The sequence below is a fragment of the Zonotrichia leucophrys genome, chromosome 7 (genome assembly GCF_028769735.1).
Source record: "Zonotrichia leucophrys gambelii isolate GWCS_2022_RI chromosome 7, RI_Zleu_2.0, whole genome shotgun sequence".
Classification (NCBI taxonomy): Eukaryota; Metazoa; Chordata; class Aves; order Passeriformes; family Passerellidae; genus Zonotrichia; species Zonotrichia leucophrys.
This window is the reverse complement of record NC_088177.1, coordinates 37,101,616-37,116,320: the sequence shown is the minus strand read 5'-3', so window position 1 is coordinate 37,116,320 and position 14,705 is coordinate 37,101,616. Positions and strand designations below refer to the sequence as shown.

The 14,705-nt window shown below is 47.0% G+C and overlaps 3 protein-coding genes across 4 annotated transcripts in view; 1 reads left to right on the top strand and 2 right to left on the bottom strand.

Annotated features, from left to right (window-relative positions):
• Positions 1–823: 823 nt before the first annotated feature.
• Positions 824–2,335, bottom strand: LOC135450655 (UDP-glucuronosyltransferase 1-6-like). Its single transcript, XM_064719033.1, has 2 exons — positions 1,478–2,335; positions 824–886 (listed from the first exon to the last, which is right to left on the bottom strand). Exons 1-2 carry the CDS (start codon positions 2,333–2,335, stop codon positions 824–826), a joined length of 921 nt encoding a protein of 306 aa, XP_064575103.1.
• Positions 2,336–2,588: 253 nt separating this feature from the next.
• On the bottom strand, positions 2,589–5,582 carry LOC135450653 (UDP-glucuronosyltransferase 1-6-like). The gene is made up of 2 exons (XM_064719032.1): positions 4,734–5,582; positions 2,589–2,594 (listed from the first exon to the last, which is right to left on the bottom strand). Exons 1-2 carry the CDS (start codon positions 5,580–5,582, stop codon positions 2,589–2,591), a joined length of 855 nt encoding a protein of 284 aa, XP_064575102.1.
• A 3,697-nt stretch (positions 5,583–9,279) lies between these two features.
• Positions 9,280–14,705, top strand: part of USP40 (ubiquitin specific peptidase 40) — a 28,557-nt gene continuing 23,131 nt past the window's right edge. For both annotated transcript variants that reach the window (XM_064718275.1, XM_064718274.1), the window contains exons 1-4: positions 9,280–9,319; positions 11,320–11,536; positions 11,765–11,832; positions 13,510–13,623. In XM_064718275.1, coding sequence (XP_064574345.1) covers positions 11,338–11,536; positions 11,765–11,832; positions 13,510–13,623 — 381 coding nt within the window. In that variant the 5' untranslated portion in view covers positions 9,280–9,319; positions 11,320–11,337. The remainder of the gene's footprint in view (positions 9,320–11,319; positions 11,537–11,764; positions 11,833–13,509; positions 13,624–14,705) is intronic.

Genomic DNA, 14,705 nt, shown 5'->3' with positions numbered 1-14,705 from the left:
CATTTTCAAACAGCTTAGAGCAAGGAGATGCACAGAAGACAGGCCATAACCTCAGACAAGGCTGCCAAATGAACACAGGAAGGTTGATCCACAAAAGTCCAAATGGAAAGTTACAGCATATATCCATACCCATGACTGTTGGGCAGGATGAAATAAGAAAGCCTTTTAAATATGACTGCCTAGCAAAAGATTTTGAGAATATAGGAACTATATGCGAGATTGAAATGAAAGCAACCTTTGAGATACCTTAGTTGAATGTAATCCCCCCTGGAGGAAACAATTCCCCCTGCAAGCAGGCAGGCCTAAGATTCAGAGCAGGCCTTGCAGCTTGGCAGATAAGGCCCAAAGAATAAGATTTAGGGTTTAACACGTAAACATAGTATAGTAATGTAGTGATTCTTATAGGATGTGTGGAAATGTTATAAGATATGGATGCTGTACTAGATTGGTTAATGAGAATCTGCATATTCAACACTGAAGACGATTTATTGCGTTGTAACGGGAGCTTCGCTCTCGTTTTGCTCTCTCTTTTTGCTCTCTCTTTTTGCCCTCTTTTCGCTCGCTCTCCGCGCTCTCTTATCTCTCTTCTCCCTTATCTCTTTGCCCACTCTCGTGCTCCTCTTCGTGCCCTTTTCTTTCTTTGTCTCTTTGTCTTCTCTCTGCAATTCTTCACCCCCTCCTTTCTACATGCTCTCTGCTCTTAAACCTTTGTCTTTAACTCTCTTACACTTTAAGGCTCTCCTCTCTGGACCCTGCTCCGAGCTGCGGCTGGCAGCTCGCAACAGGGCCCTTCACCCATGCCCTTTGTAATAAACCGATAGTTTCACGACTTGGCTTCAAAGAGATCTCGTCTCCGTCCATCCCCACCATGCGTGAACCCCGTCGCCTACACATGACGGCTTAAAACTCATTCAATCATCTAGAAGAGAAGAGGGGGATGGAACTGGAAGAGGATTTCTTTTGGGGTTTAGATATTGACACCTTGACAATAAAGGCAGATGGAAAGGAATCAGTCTAGGGGATGGCTGAGGTAGAAAATAGGCAAACTCTTCATTCCTATAACCTTCAATGAATATTAAAGGAGAGGGGAGAAATGGACTGTGCATGAGACAGCTGGGAGAGGATAGCAAAGTTCTTCAGGTCAACAAGAGACTCTCATGTGCATAAAAGCTACATATCACTTACATTGTCCTAACTAGGTCTATAAGGCTTTAAGTTTGGCAGGATGTGATATAATCTGAATGCTGGGCATTAGGAAATAACATTTCTACACCATGCAGGATTTCAATCTTTGAACACCAAGCTGTTGTCAGTCAGGGTTTGATGTAAGGATGGGAGTGACATCCCTTGCCCAGGGGTGCAGCAGGATGGAAATGAGATAATCTTTAAGGTCCCTTTCAACCCAAACCATTCTGCCATTCTATGATACATTTACACTTTGCATTTTTCCATATAAAAACAAAAGAAAATTTTGTACCTGAGACAGTTTTTTCTGCTGAACACAGTTGATCCCTCCAATAAAAGCCATGTTTGGCATCACTGGCCTCGGGAACTCAAAGACAAAATCATATCTCATCAGCCAGAAGGATCCACGGCTCAGGAGTTCTGTCACTGTCACTTTCTTTTTGAAAACCTCATATGCAAGCTCTTCAAAATTATCATAAATGGGCTTACAATAGAAGAGCTCCAGCAGATTGACCAGCATGTTCTTCACCCACTGGGAAAAGGTCATGCTGTCTGAATTATCCAAGAATAACCTGGGGACATAGGAAGGAGGGCTTGGGCACTGGGTAGCAGCAGCATCCATTCCACAGGGAAAGCCCCGCAGGAAGTAGACGGAAGGAAGGGCAAGATACTCAGCCACCAGGGGCCCACACATCAGGATGGGATCTGTGAAAATCAAGTCGAATTTGCTCTCTTGCAGGTACTGCATCAGCTCCTCGTTCTGCAGAAGGCTCTTACAGTTGGTGAAGAAGACCGAGGAGATTTCTATCGTGCTTTGATACGAGGTCAGAACAACATTCCAAACAGACTGCTCAAGAAAATGGGCATGAACAAAGGCCTTGAGCATTTCCCCCAGGTATTCCTCTGTGTAAGGGATTGGATAGGCTTGCACTGTGTAATTCTGATGCTCTTCTGACTTCATGTACAGACTGGTGGAGGGTACAAGCACAACAACCTCGTGTCCCTTTTGCTGCAGTTTCTCCACTACTGGGCGCATGCTGAGCCAGTGACTTCCATCCTGAGGTACCACCAGGATCTTTCCACCTTCAGCCAGGATTAAAGACAGCGTCAGGAGGAGAAGTATCCACGTGCCTTGGTAAAAAAGAACCATTTTGGTGGGAGTGACCCAGAGGGTTCTGCTCCGCAGGGATCCACACAGTCCTTTATATGATGGTACATGCAGAGCAAGCAGGGAATTTATTGCCTGCAGAAATTAATATTTAACTTCCCAATACGAGTGTGATTAGCCTGTGATTTTGCCTGTGTTTGTGGAAGGGAAGGGAAGCTGTGTCCTTACAGAAACGTTTGTACTTTCTGTTAATGTTTAAACTTCAAACTCTGTCAGCACTAAGACACTGTGCGCACTAAGTCTGTGACACAAACAGCAGCGATGTCATGTTGCAACATTAATCATGGTTAAAGCCATTGACCTGGTAAATACACGGCAAGAAAATAATACAAATACACCCAGCAGAATGGATGCAACTCCATTCCTGAGGACACGAGGCTGATGTTGAATTCCCAGCCCCTGGAAGCAGCACAACCTGCACCTCTTACAAGGATGTCACGGTGACCAGGATGTACCAGGCAATCCCAAATCTGAGCAGAACGATCCTCATTGGCTTTTTTCCTCCTCACATTACACAGAAAAGTGAACTAATGGATGGGTTCAGGGCAAACAAAGGGAAAGGAGGCTGGCACAGGTACACAAAAAGGAGTTTTGGTCTTTGGATGCTGTCTTGAAAACCCTTTCCATGCACTGTGATCAAGACAAAATCAAGGTGAAGATGTGACAATTCCCACTTATGCCACTGCAGGAATGTGTTCCGTTTGTGCAAGTGAAAGCAATGGCAGAGCAAAGCCTTTTAGAGGGTGCTAAGGAAGGAGTCCTTGTGATGAGAAGCTGCCATCAGCACAATGTTTTCCCCTTCTTTTTATAAATGGTGCTGGGACTCCCAGCATCCTCAGTCAGGAGAAGCAAATCCTTACACCCTGAGGCAAAGCCATTTCTCTCATGACACCCAATGGGTGCTGCAACTGCCCTGAGTAGCTCCACTCTGTCACTCTGGACATGGAGGAACCACCCTTAGGCATGGAAAACCAATTTCTGGAGAGGCGCAGCACAGGAGAGATGGGAGATGGCACAGATTGAAAGCAGGACACTGAAGGGATTTACAAAGAATTGTCATTCAATGCAGGAAATCTGGATGCAAAGACTTCATTGCAACTGCTGTGACAAGAGCTGACCAAATTAACTTGGAAGTTGCTGCTTGGTGTGTTTTTTAGTCTGGACTCGACTGGATTTTCAATGTCAACAGCAGTTGGCTGGAAAGGGCCAATACAAGATTTGTCCAGGTGTGGAACATGTGATTTTCACCTAACAGGAGTCTGAAGACAGGCACTGGCAGGGATACAATGAGGGCAGGATGTCTCTACATTTGTAGCAAAGTTATGAACTCTTTATGGCTCTGAGACCTTCACATTTAAAAGTAAAGACTTATATTGTGGAGCCAGCAAGAATTTGCCTCTTAAATCTCAAAGCAGCACCTACTCTCCTGAGCTGTGAGTTGATAGAATGTCTTAGATATAATTTTATCATAATATTCTAGTTAAGAGTATTATTCTTTTCCTTGTTTATAAAGTTTAGAGGGCTCTTCATCAGCCTGTCAAAAGAGCATCAAAGAAATCTGAAAATAAATGTGAAAGAAGAAAGAAAAATACCACCCCTCCAGCTCAAAGATATTGTGCAGAGATATTGTGTGACCACAATTCAGAAGCGAGGGAACAATTTCCTAGGAAAGTGATTTGTGTCCTGCTTTGTGCCTGGAAAAATGTCCAGTATTACCATTTTAGAGATTCCATGTTGACTACCACAATAGATTTAGATTTCTGTATTAGCTTTAAGACCCTGCAGAACAATTCTAGCAAAAGCAAAGGTCAAGGACCGTGTATGAAAAGTTATCTGAGTTCTGCATTCAAGTGTTTTTCACCCAATCCATGACTGTATCAATGTTTCTTGCCATTTCAACGTGACATTTATATTTCACCCCCACAAACAGGAGTAACCTAACACAGACAGCCATTTTGGAAATGATTTGTCATGAAAATACAACTAAAGTGAATCAACTGATGCGGCAGAGCCTGGTGTTAAAAATAAAAGATGACTCTTGGATTTTTGATCAGATAAAAGAAATAGATGTCAGACGCCATTAAAACGAAATCAAAACTGGATCTCCTTGGTGGTTAAGACACATTCACTGAGGACAGTAATTTCCACCTGACAGGTGAAATCCCTTTCTTGTTTGGTTTGTTACAAAACCTAAATTAGTTCAAGTAAGTCTCTATCAAGGTTGTTTGATTACAGCCTGTGAGAAACAATTACCCAAACCTGCATGAATTAAATCATTACCAGAAAATTTAAAAAATAACAAACAATAGCGATAAACTTGCTGGAGCATCAGAATGACTTTTCATTGGGACATGTACAATTTTAGGCAAAGGAACATTACCTTAGGCAGTGGTTTCTTCTTCTCACAGTTGATCCCCCCTACAAACACCATGTTGGGCATCACTGGCCTGACGTAGTCGAACACAAAGTCAAATCTCAGGATCCAAATGGCAGCAGAGTTCAGCAGGTCCATCAGGGACACATCTCTTTGAAGAACTTCTGAGGAAAGCTTAAGCGCTTCTCCATAGAAACCGTTGCAGTAATCAAGCTCCAGGAGGGAAATCAGGGCATTTTCCACCCTCTGGAAAAAAGTCATGCGGTCCGAGTTGAAGCTGAAGAGTCTCGGGACGTAGGACAGAGGGCTTGGGCTCTGTGGGGCTGAAAAGTGCAGGTTGCAACCAAATCCCCTCATGAAGAAGACAAAGGGAAGAGAAAGATGGTGGGCCAGGATGGCCCCACACATGAAGGCCGGATCCGTCAGGAGAGCATCAAAGCCGCTTTGGTTGAGGAACCTCAGGGTCTCCTGGCTGTGGAACAGGTCCTTGCACTGCCCAAAGAAGGTGCTGAAAACATGCACTGAGGCGTTGTACATGGCCAGGGCATTGAGAGGGAAAGGCTTCGGTGTCAGGTGCACGGCGAGGTATTCCCGGAAGGCGTTATCCAGCTCTTCCAGGCTCTGGCTCACCGGGTACGTGACCACCTTGTAGGCCTGCGTGGTCTCCATCTGCCAGCTCACCTCAGGAACCAGCACCACCACCTCGTGTCCTTTCTCACTCAGCTTCTCCACCACTTCCTGCATGCTCAGCCAGTGGCTTCCCACCATGGGCACCACCAGGAGCTTCCCTCCATCCGATAGGCCAGGGAGGAGGAGGAGGATGGAAATCCAGGCACAGCAAAGCCTCAAAGCCATGTTGCTGTGCTTGCAGTGCAGGCCGTGCAAGAGATTTCTCCTGCAGGCTGTAGCCTCAAGATGCTTTGGAAAGCAACTGATGGGTGAATTTGTTGCACTCTGCCCTATTGATGTTTCCGTTGTTAATCATTCACTGCTTTGCATTGTGGGTAGTTTATTTTGCCTTTTCCCTCCTTACTGGGAAAGCCAAGATTTGGTGACCTCTTCAATGCTGAGTCACTGGAATTCCTCCATGTCCCATGAATTCCTCAACATGCTACAGGGATCCCTCAGGACTCCTCACCTTTGTTGTGCCTTGTGTCCCACCTTAGCCAGGACCCAGGGAGCAACGTTGGTAGGAGCAACCCCAAATGCCACTGGAACAAATGAAAAAGAGCCTCTCCCAGTTGGAGACACAGATCCTCTAGTGATTCCTCCAGGGATGGAGCAGGAGACCCTCAGGACAAGGCTCAGGGCCCTTCTGAGCTGGCAGGAATCTCCTCAGTGCCAGGGACACCTCTAAGAGGTGCTGACAGGGGCTGGCCTCTCTCTGTACACACCAAGCTCTCACTTTACAGAGTTGTTTCCCAGCCTGGCAGGTGGCCCCTGGCTGGAAACTCCTCCCCACCAGGATTCAGACCAGCACTAAATGAGTTTTAGCAACCTCTGGAGGCTCAGGTTTCAGACCTGACTCAGCAAAGGAGTAGGTTCAGCACAGGCGTGATTTCCCCGGCCTCACAGCATTGCCACTGATGGCAAAATTAAAAATATTGCACCCCTGGATATTCAGAGGCATGCAGCCTCCATGCCTCAGGCACACAAGTTCTCTCCTCTCCCTTCATGCCACGGTCAATGCACCACAATATACTGCATGGCCTCAAGCTTTTCCAGGGGAGTTTCAGTGTGGATATTTTTGTTAGTCTGTTATTTTATAGTTTGTTCTTCTGTAGTAGTTTTTAAATATTCCTTGCTATAAGTTTGTAATGGTTAATTCCATGTAACCTATTTGGCTTCCCTGATGGTTCAGTCCTGAGTTGTTTACCCCAAGATTTTCCTGCCAAGTGCATGTCAATCCCCCTGTCTATCAAAGATAGCACACCCTTTTTGTTCTGGAATGTTCCCTGTCCTTCATCCCTTCCTCAAAGCAAGATTGGATTGTAAGGTTGGCTCTTTCCCCTTGTTGACATTACCCATGAAGTTAATGCTTTCCTATTGGTAAAAGGTTGTGCCCTCCCCTTATTACCTCTCCTCCTCTAAAGCAGCTTTTTTCCCTCAGTTTTTGTCTATTTTCCCTGACTCCTCTGTGGACATAAACCTTCCTGGAACTCACACAAGTGATCCCTCTCTATTCCTTCACCTCAGTCCCTTTTACTGGGTTGCTGCTGTGTCACCTGCATTCAGCAGCCTAAGGTAGGAAATGCTGGGTGACGATGACTGGACCTGAGAAGGCTCTCTCCCACCTCCAGACCCTTGCTTATCTCTCTGGAAGACTGTAGGCCACTTTCCTTTCACTCTTGCTATTGGACAATTCCTAAAACTCCTGTACCCTATAGAAAGGGCTACTTTTGCCCATCTCGGCAAAAGAGCTGTCCCTGAGAACCCTGGCAGAAGATTCAATAAGGACATCCCTGTGGAACCTCACACAGCCTTCTCCTCTCTCTCCCTGCGTCTGCCCAAGGCACCTAGCAAGCAAAGAGCTGAAATCACAAAATGAGCTGGTAATCACTAGATATCACCTAAGCTTGCTATGATTGCTGTTGGGGAAGATGAAATAGGAGAGCCTTATAAATATGATTGTCTGGCAAAAGATTTTGAGAACATAGAAACTATAAGTGAGATTGAAATGAAAGCAAGCTTTGAGATGCCTTAGTTACTGAACATCAATGGTGTGGCCAGCTGAAAGTAATCCCCTTTTGATGAAATAATACCCTCTGCTTGCAGACAAACTCAAGGGTCAGAGCAGACCCTACTAGCTTGGCAGAAGGGGTCCAAAGAGTAGTTTTTAGGGTTTAAAATGTAACACAGTATGGTAATGTAATGATTCTTATAGGCTGTATGTAAATGCCATAGGATTTGTATATTGTACTAGTTTGGTTTGTGAGAAATAGAATATTCAGCACAGAAGATTTATTTTATTGTAACGGGAACCTCGCTCTCTTACACGTCTGCTCTCTTGCGCTTTTGCTCTCTTACGCTTTTACTCTCTTACCTTTTACGCTCTTACCCTTTCATCCTCTCTACCCCTCTCATCCTCTCGGGCCTGCTCTGAGCTGTGGCTGGCAGCTCCCAGCAGGGCCCTGCACCCAGGCCCTTTGCAATAAACCACAAGTTCCAGCCCTGGCTTCAGAAATCTCTCTGTCTGTCCTGACCGTCCTACCCCCTGATGCTCCTACAGCCTGCAGCTAAGAACTGCTTGGGAGCTCAGACAGGTGGACAGGCTGTGCCGAGCAGGACTGAGCTATCCGGATCCATTGCATCCTGCGGGGGACACCCCGAAACCCGGCCGGAGGTCGCATTAGGGGATGGCCTCTCTTGTGACAGCCCATCAGTCTCAGGGAGTGAGCTGGCCACAGAACACATTCCCTGTGACTGCAGCCTGCAGTTATAGGTATTAGGGAAAAAAAAAACTCACTGGAAGAATGGTTAAGCAGTGGAATAATTTCCCAGGGAGGTGGTGGAGTCACCATCTCTCAAGTGTCCTGGAGGAGCCTGGATGTGGCACTTGGGGTCATGGCTTAGGGGTGACCATGGCAGTGCTGGCATGAGGCTGGGACTGGGTGATCCTGGAGGTCTTTTCCAAGCTGGATGATTCTGTCAGCTGCAGGCTGGCCCATGCCAGGCTCAGGAATGATTAGGGAATACTCAGGAGGCAATTCTTAGGGTAGCTACAACACGCCAGCCAAGGCTGGAATAAATCCATGACTGGAGATCCCAAACTACCTCTTATAAATCCATGAAAAGAGATCCTCAAGCCCCTCTAACAAACCAATTGCAGGAGATGTCCAATCCCTCTAATAAATCTAGTCAGAGATGCCGAAACTGCTCTAATAAATTTATGAACGTAGATCCCAAATCCCTCTAATAAATTCATGACAATAGATGCCCAAGCCCCTTTAATGAACCATGACGGGCGATCCCCAAACCTCTGTCATAAATCCATGATTGGAGATCCCAAAATTCTTTAATAAATTCATGGCAGGAGATCCCAAACCCACCTACTATATCTGTGAAAATAGAACCCCAAACCCTTCTATCAAATCCAGAAAGAGATCACCAAACCCCTCTAAGGAACCCATGTATAGGGAGCCCCAAACCTCTCTAATAAATCTGTGCCAGGAGATCCCAAAACATTTGCAGTAAAAGCATGGCAGGATATCCCAAATCCCTGTGATAAATGCATGACAGTAAACAGCAGTTTGAAAGAGGGAGCTGGTCTTTGTAGAATGCCAGGATGGTTTGTGTTGGAAGGGACCTTAAAGCCCATCCCATTCCACTCTGTGGCATTGGTAGGGACTTTCCACTATCCCAGCTCGCTCCAAGCCCTCATCGAGTGTGTCCTAGAACACTTCCAGGGATAGAGGTCCCACAGGTTGCCATGACTGCCCCTGCCCTCATGGCGGTGAAACTACAACTCCCGGCATGCCCCGCGCCGCCCCGCCTTCCCCGCGGGCCGCCGGTCCTGGCGTGCTTTGCGCCGCGCCACACAACAAATATGGCGGCGGCCGCGGGCCCGTGGCCCTAGGGCCGGTCCGGGCACGGTGAGTGACGGCTCTGGGGGACCGGGGGATACCGGCACGGGGGGACCGCCGGGCTCGGGGGCTCCTGGCTTGGCTTCATGAGATGGGTTTGGAGTCTTCTGGCGTGGGTGTATTAGGGGGATTTGGGGTCTGCTGTCACAGATTTATTAGAAGGTTTGGCATCCTCTGCTATGGGTTTTTTAGAGGGATTTGGGATCTCCTGCCTTGGGTTTGTTAGAGAGGTTTGGGAGCTCCTGGCATGGGTTTATTGAAAGGGTTTGGGAACTCTTGCCGTGGGTTTATAAGAGGCATTTGGGGTCCTCTGTCACAGATTTATTAGAGAGCTTTGGCATCTCCTGCCATGGGTTTATTAGAGAGGTTTGGGAGCTCCTGGCATGGGTTTATTAAGGGGTTTGGGATTTCCTGCCTTGGATTTATAAGGGGGATTTGGGATCACCTCAGAATTATTAGAGGGGTTTGGGATCTCCTCCCTTGGCTTCATTAGAGGGGTTTGAGATCTCCTGTCACAGATTTATTGGAGAGTTTTGGGATCTCCTGTCACAGATTTATTAGAGAGTTTTGGTATCTCATGCCATGGTTTTATTAGAGAGCTTTGGGAGCTCCTGGCTTGGGTTTATTGAAAGAGTTTGGGAAGTCCTGCTGTGGGTTTATAAGGGGGATTTGGAATCTCCTGTCATATTTATTACTGGGGTTTGGGATCTCCTGCCTTGGGTTTATTAGAGAGTTTTGGGAATTCCTGGCATGGGTTTATTAGCAGGCTTTGGGAACTCCTGCTATGGATGTATTAGGGGGATTTGGGATCTCCTGTCACAGATTTTTAGAGGGGTTTGGGATCTCCTGTCTTGGGTTTTTTGGAGGGATTTGGGCTCTGTTCTCATAGATTTATTAGAGGGATTTGAGGGCTCCTGCTGTGGATCCCAAACAGGGGTTTGGGATCATTTGTCATGGATATCTTAAAGGGCTTTGGAGATTTCCTGTCATGGATTTATTAGAGGGTTTTGTGACCTCCAGCTATGAATTTATTAGAGGAGTTTGGGAATCTTGTGGGTTTCGTAGGGGGTTTGTGGGTCTCCTGTCATGGAAGTATTAGAGACTTTTGGGATCTCCTGTCATGCATTTATTAGAGAGGTTCTGGGATCTCTTGCCATGGATTTATTCCAGGGTTTTGGTTTCTCCTGCCATGGATGCATGGCAGCCTGAGGCCCTGTGCTCTGAGCTGTCCCTGGGCCACCCAGAATCCCTTCCAGCTGCTATTCCTGTGTGGTTTTTAAGGGAAGGAGGATCCAGAAATAAGGAGTGAGGGAGGATTTGGCGCTCGAGTGCCTCTCCAGAGTGGTGGGTGGGTGGTGTCTCCTGGATATGGCTCTTTTTTGGGACAAACCATCCACTCAGGAGCTGCTGGGAGGAGATGCAGGGAGGAGAAGTGCAGCAGGCTTGACTGGAAACAGGAATGAGGGCTGGGAGAAAGCTTGGATTGAGTGCCAAGCCCAGGAATTCCATCCAGCAGCTTGGGAGGAGGGGCCCTGACAGAGATTTTAAGGCAGTCAGGAGCTGCATTCAGAGGAGGAGAAGCTGATGCAAAGTGATTTAGTTCCTATTTATGTTCATTAGGAAAGTGAAACTTTAAAATCTTTCAGCTTTGATGTCTCAGATGAAGAAGAGCCAGGGGTTTGGAGGAGGTGGATAAGGATAATCCAAGGTAGGGGATAGTTCACTTGCAGGAATGAATAACAGCTTTGTGCAAAATGGAGTTGTGGTGGGTTGGATCCTGGTGAAGAGACTGCTCAGACCTGTGGTAACAGAAATGCTTTTAATTCACCCTTTTTTTGTTACAGTAATTTACATTTTTTCATGGGTTTATTTTTAGAATGACCGGAATAAGGTGGGAAAAAATATAAACAAATTCTTCAGTCAGGGCTTCCAGGTTTGTCTTGGAGGATTTTATGTGGCTGGGTTCAACTGCATTTTTTATAGTAAATACTTATTCTATCTTTTTAAAGGACTCTTCTGCCTTCACAATGTTTGGGGACTTATTTGAAGAGGATTTTTCCTTTATTTCCAACAATCACTATGGGAAAGGGAAGAAATCAAAGCCCAGAGAGTCTGAGCCTCCAGCTCCCAGGGATTTCACCAACCTCAGTGGAATCAAAAATCAGGGTGGGACCTGCTACCTCAATTCCCTTCTGCAGACTCTGCTCTTCACCCCTGAATTTAGAGGTGAGGTGCTCAAAACCTTCTTAAAATAATGTTGGGATTGATGTTTTGGTGTGACTTGCACTTCTGGTTATTTATTTAAGAAACACAGTGAACTCGGGTGATTTTGGGGCACAGTTCACTTTAAATAAATTATTGCAGAATAAAATCATAGTGTTTAACATTAAAATTCAGTAAATTTTTAAGGAGGGGATGTTGTCTTTTTAAATAATAATTTTTTACCAATTGCAGAGGCTTTGTTCTCCCTGGGACCTGAAGAACTTGGCACTCTGGATGACAGCAGGAAACCAGATGCAAAGGTGAGGGGAATTTTCCTGTTCATCACAGTTGATTTGGAGGAATATGGCTGCAGTTCATGTGAAACTTAGGAAAATGAGTGAAAACCTGAATTTGACACTGAGAGGCAGTTTGGTCTGGCTGATACTGGATTTTCCACAGCATTCTAAGCTTTCATTGCCATCAGGTTTTACCTCAGAAATCAGATGTAGAGTCTGTTTCTGCTGAGGTGTTCTCCCTCCCACCTCATTCCACCCCTCCACCAACCCCTTCAGCAGGGCTGGAGAGGGACTGAGGACAAGGCATGGAGGGACAAGGCACAGGGAATGGCTCCCACTGCCAGAGGGCAGGCATGGATGGGATATTGGGAATTGGGAATTGTTCCCTGGGACGGGCTGGGATGGAATTCCCTGAGCAGCTGTGGCTGCCCTTGAATCTCTGCAAGACCCCAAGGCCAGGTTGGACACTGGGGCTTGGAGCAACCTGGGATAGTGGGAGGTGTCCCTGCCCATGGCAGGGGTGGAATGGGATGATCTTTAAGGTCCCTCCCACCCCAAACCATTCCCACTTGGCTGTATAAGGTGAGGCACTGTATATTTTTGGGAACCAAGTCTAAAACTGCTTGGTGTGAAGTGAGTTGTGTGTGTTATTAAAGAGGCAGGGGTGGTTTGTCACCTAGGGGGCAAGTTTATCACCCATGGGGGGAATTTATCACCAAAGGTGTGGTTTATCACTCAGGGGGGAGTTTATCACCAAAGGGGTGGTTTGTAACCCAGAGGGGAGTTTATCACCAAAGGTGTGGTTTATCACTCAGGGGGGAGTTTATCACCAAAGGGGTGGGGTTTGTAACCCAGAGGGGAGTTTATCACTCAGGGATGGTTTATCACCAAAGGGGTGGTTTCTCACCCAGGGGTGGTTTATCACCCATGGGGGAGGAGTTTATCACCAAAGGGGTGGTTTATCACCCATGGGGGGGAGTTTATCACTCAGAGATGGTTTATCACCAGAGGGGTGGTTTCTCACCCAGGGGTGTTTTATCACCCATGGGGGGGAGTTTATCACTCAGAGATGGTTTCTCACCAAAGGGGTGGTTTCTCACCCAGGGGTGGTTTATCACCCATGGGGGGGGAGTTTATCACCAAAGGGGTGGTTTATCACCCATGGGGAGGGGAGTTTATCACCCAGGGGTGGTTTATCACCAAAGGGGTGGTTTCTCACCCAGGGGTGGTTTATCTCCCATGGAGGGGGAGTTTATCACCAAAGGGGTGGTTTATCACCCATGGGGAGGGGAGTTTATCACCCAGGGGTGGTTTATCACCAAAGGGGTGGTTTGTAACCCAGAGGGGAGTTTATCACTCAGAGATGGTTTATCACCCAGGGGAAAGTTTCTCACCCAGGGGTGGTTTATCACCCATGGGGGAGGGAGTTTATCACCAAAGGGGTGGTTTATCACCCAGGGGAGAGTTTCTCACCCAGGGGTGGTTTATCACCCATGGGGGGGGGAGTTTATCACCAAAGGGGTGGTTTATCACCAAAGGGGTGGTTTATCACCTATGGGGGGGGGGGAGTTTATCACCAAAGGGGGGGGAGTTTATCACCCAGGGGTGGTTTATCAGCAGCTTGGTGATGAGTTGCCCCTGTTGTTGCTGGGCTGGCTGCTGTGGGGCTGTGTGTGACTCTGTTGCCTGCTGCCCTGGCAGGTTCGGATCATCCCGCTGCAGCTGCAGCGCCTGTTTGCCCAGCTGCTGCTCCTGGACCAGCAGGCTGCATCCACCTCTGACCTCACCGAGAGCTTCGGCTGGAGCAGCCACGAGGTGCCCATCTCCATCCCCACACCTCTCCCTGCACACACATGGCTTCTGGAAGGCTGGCATTTAGGAAGCACCTTAAAATTAGGAAATGCCTTAAAATCCTTTGAGCTGCAGAAATGACATTGGGTTGGGTCGGCTCTTGGTGTATTCTGTTGGATCTGCACATGGAGGCCGTGGCAGTTGTTTGCAGGGAGGAACAGAAGATTGTCGCAGACATCTTTTCATTAGAAATCCTTTCCTTAGGATTTTTTCCTCCTGAGAAGCTGAGAGGCCTCAGGAACAAAATGTAAACAATGGTTATCTGCTGCTGTGGAATGCAACAGGTGCATCTGTGATTGGCCCATGTGGGATGTTTGTAATTAATGGCCAATCACAGCTGGCTCGGACAGAGAGTCTGGGACAGCTGCCTTTCTTATCATTCTTCCTTTTCTATTCTTAGCTTAGTTGGCCTTCTGAGGAGAGCCTTTCTTCTGTTCTTTTAGTATAGTTTTAATCTAATATATATAATAAAATAATAAATCAGCCTTCTGAAACATGGAGTCAGACCCTCGTCTCTTCCCTCATCCAGAAGCCCCTGTGAACACAGAAGATGGTTGTTCTCTTAGATACAATTCCAGTTGCTTTTCCTTTCTTCTTACAGGAGTGTTTTTCCAACAGGCTCAGATACTTAGATTCTTACCCAAGTTGAACTGTGTCACTCAGAGATTAATCTAAATCCAGGGAATGGCTTCAAATTGACAGAGAGCAGGTGTAAATGGAATACTGGGGAGAAATTGTTCTCTGGGAGGGTAGGCAGGTGCTGGCACACGGTGCCCAGAGCAGCTGTGGCTGCCTCTGGATCCCTGGAAGTGCCCAAGTTGGACACTGGGGCTTGGAGCAGCCTGGCATAGTGGAAGGTGTCCCTGCCATGGCAGGGGGTGGAACAAAATGATCTTTAAGATTAACAATAATAAATGTAGTACTTAACTACTCAAGGAGTAAATGCATGAGTAGTCGTTGATACTCTGGGGCACTTGAAATGTTATTTTTGAGCCACAGGCCAAGCACAGCAGTGCTTCATTCCTTCCTGTGTGGGTTTCCCTCCT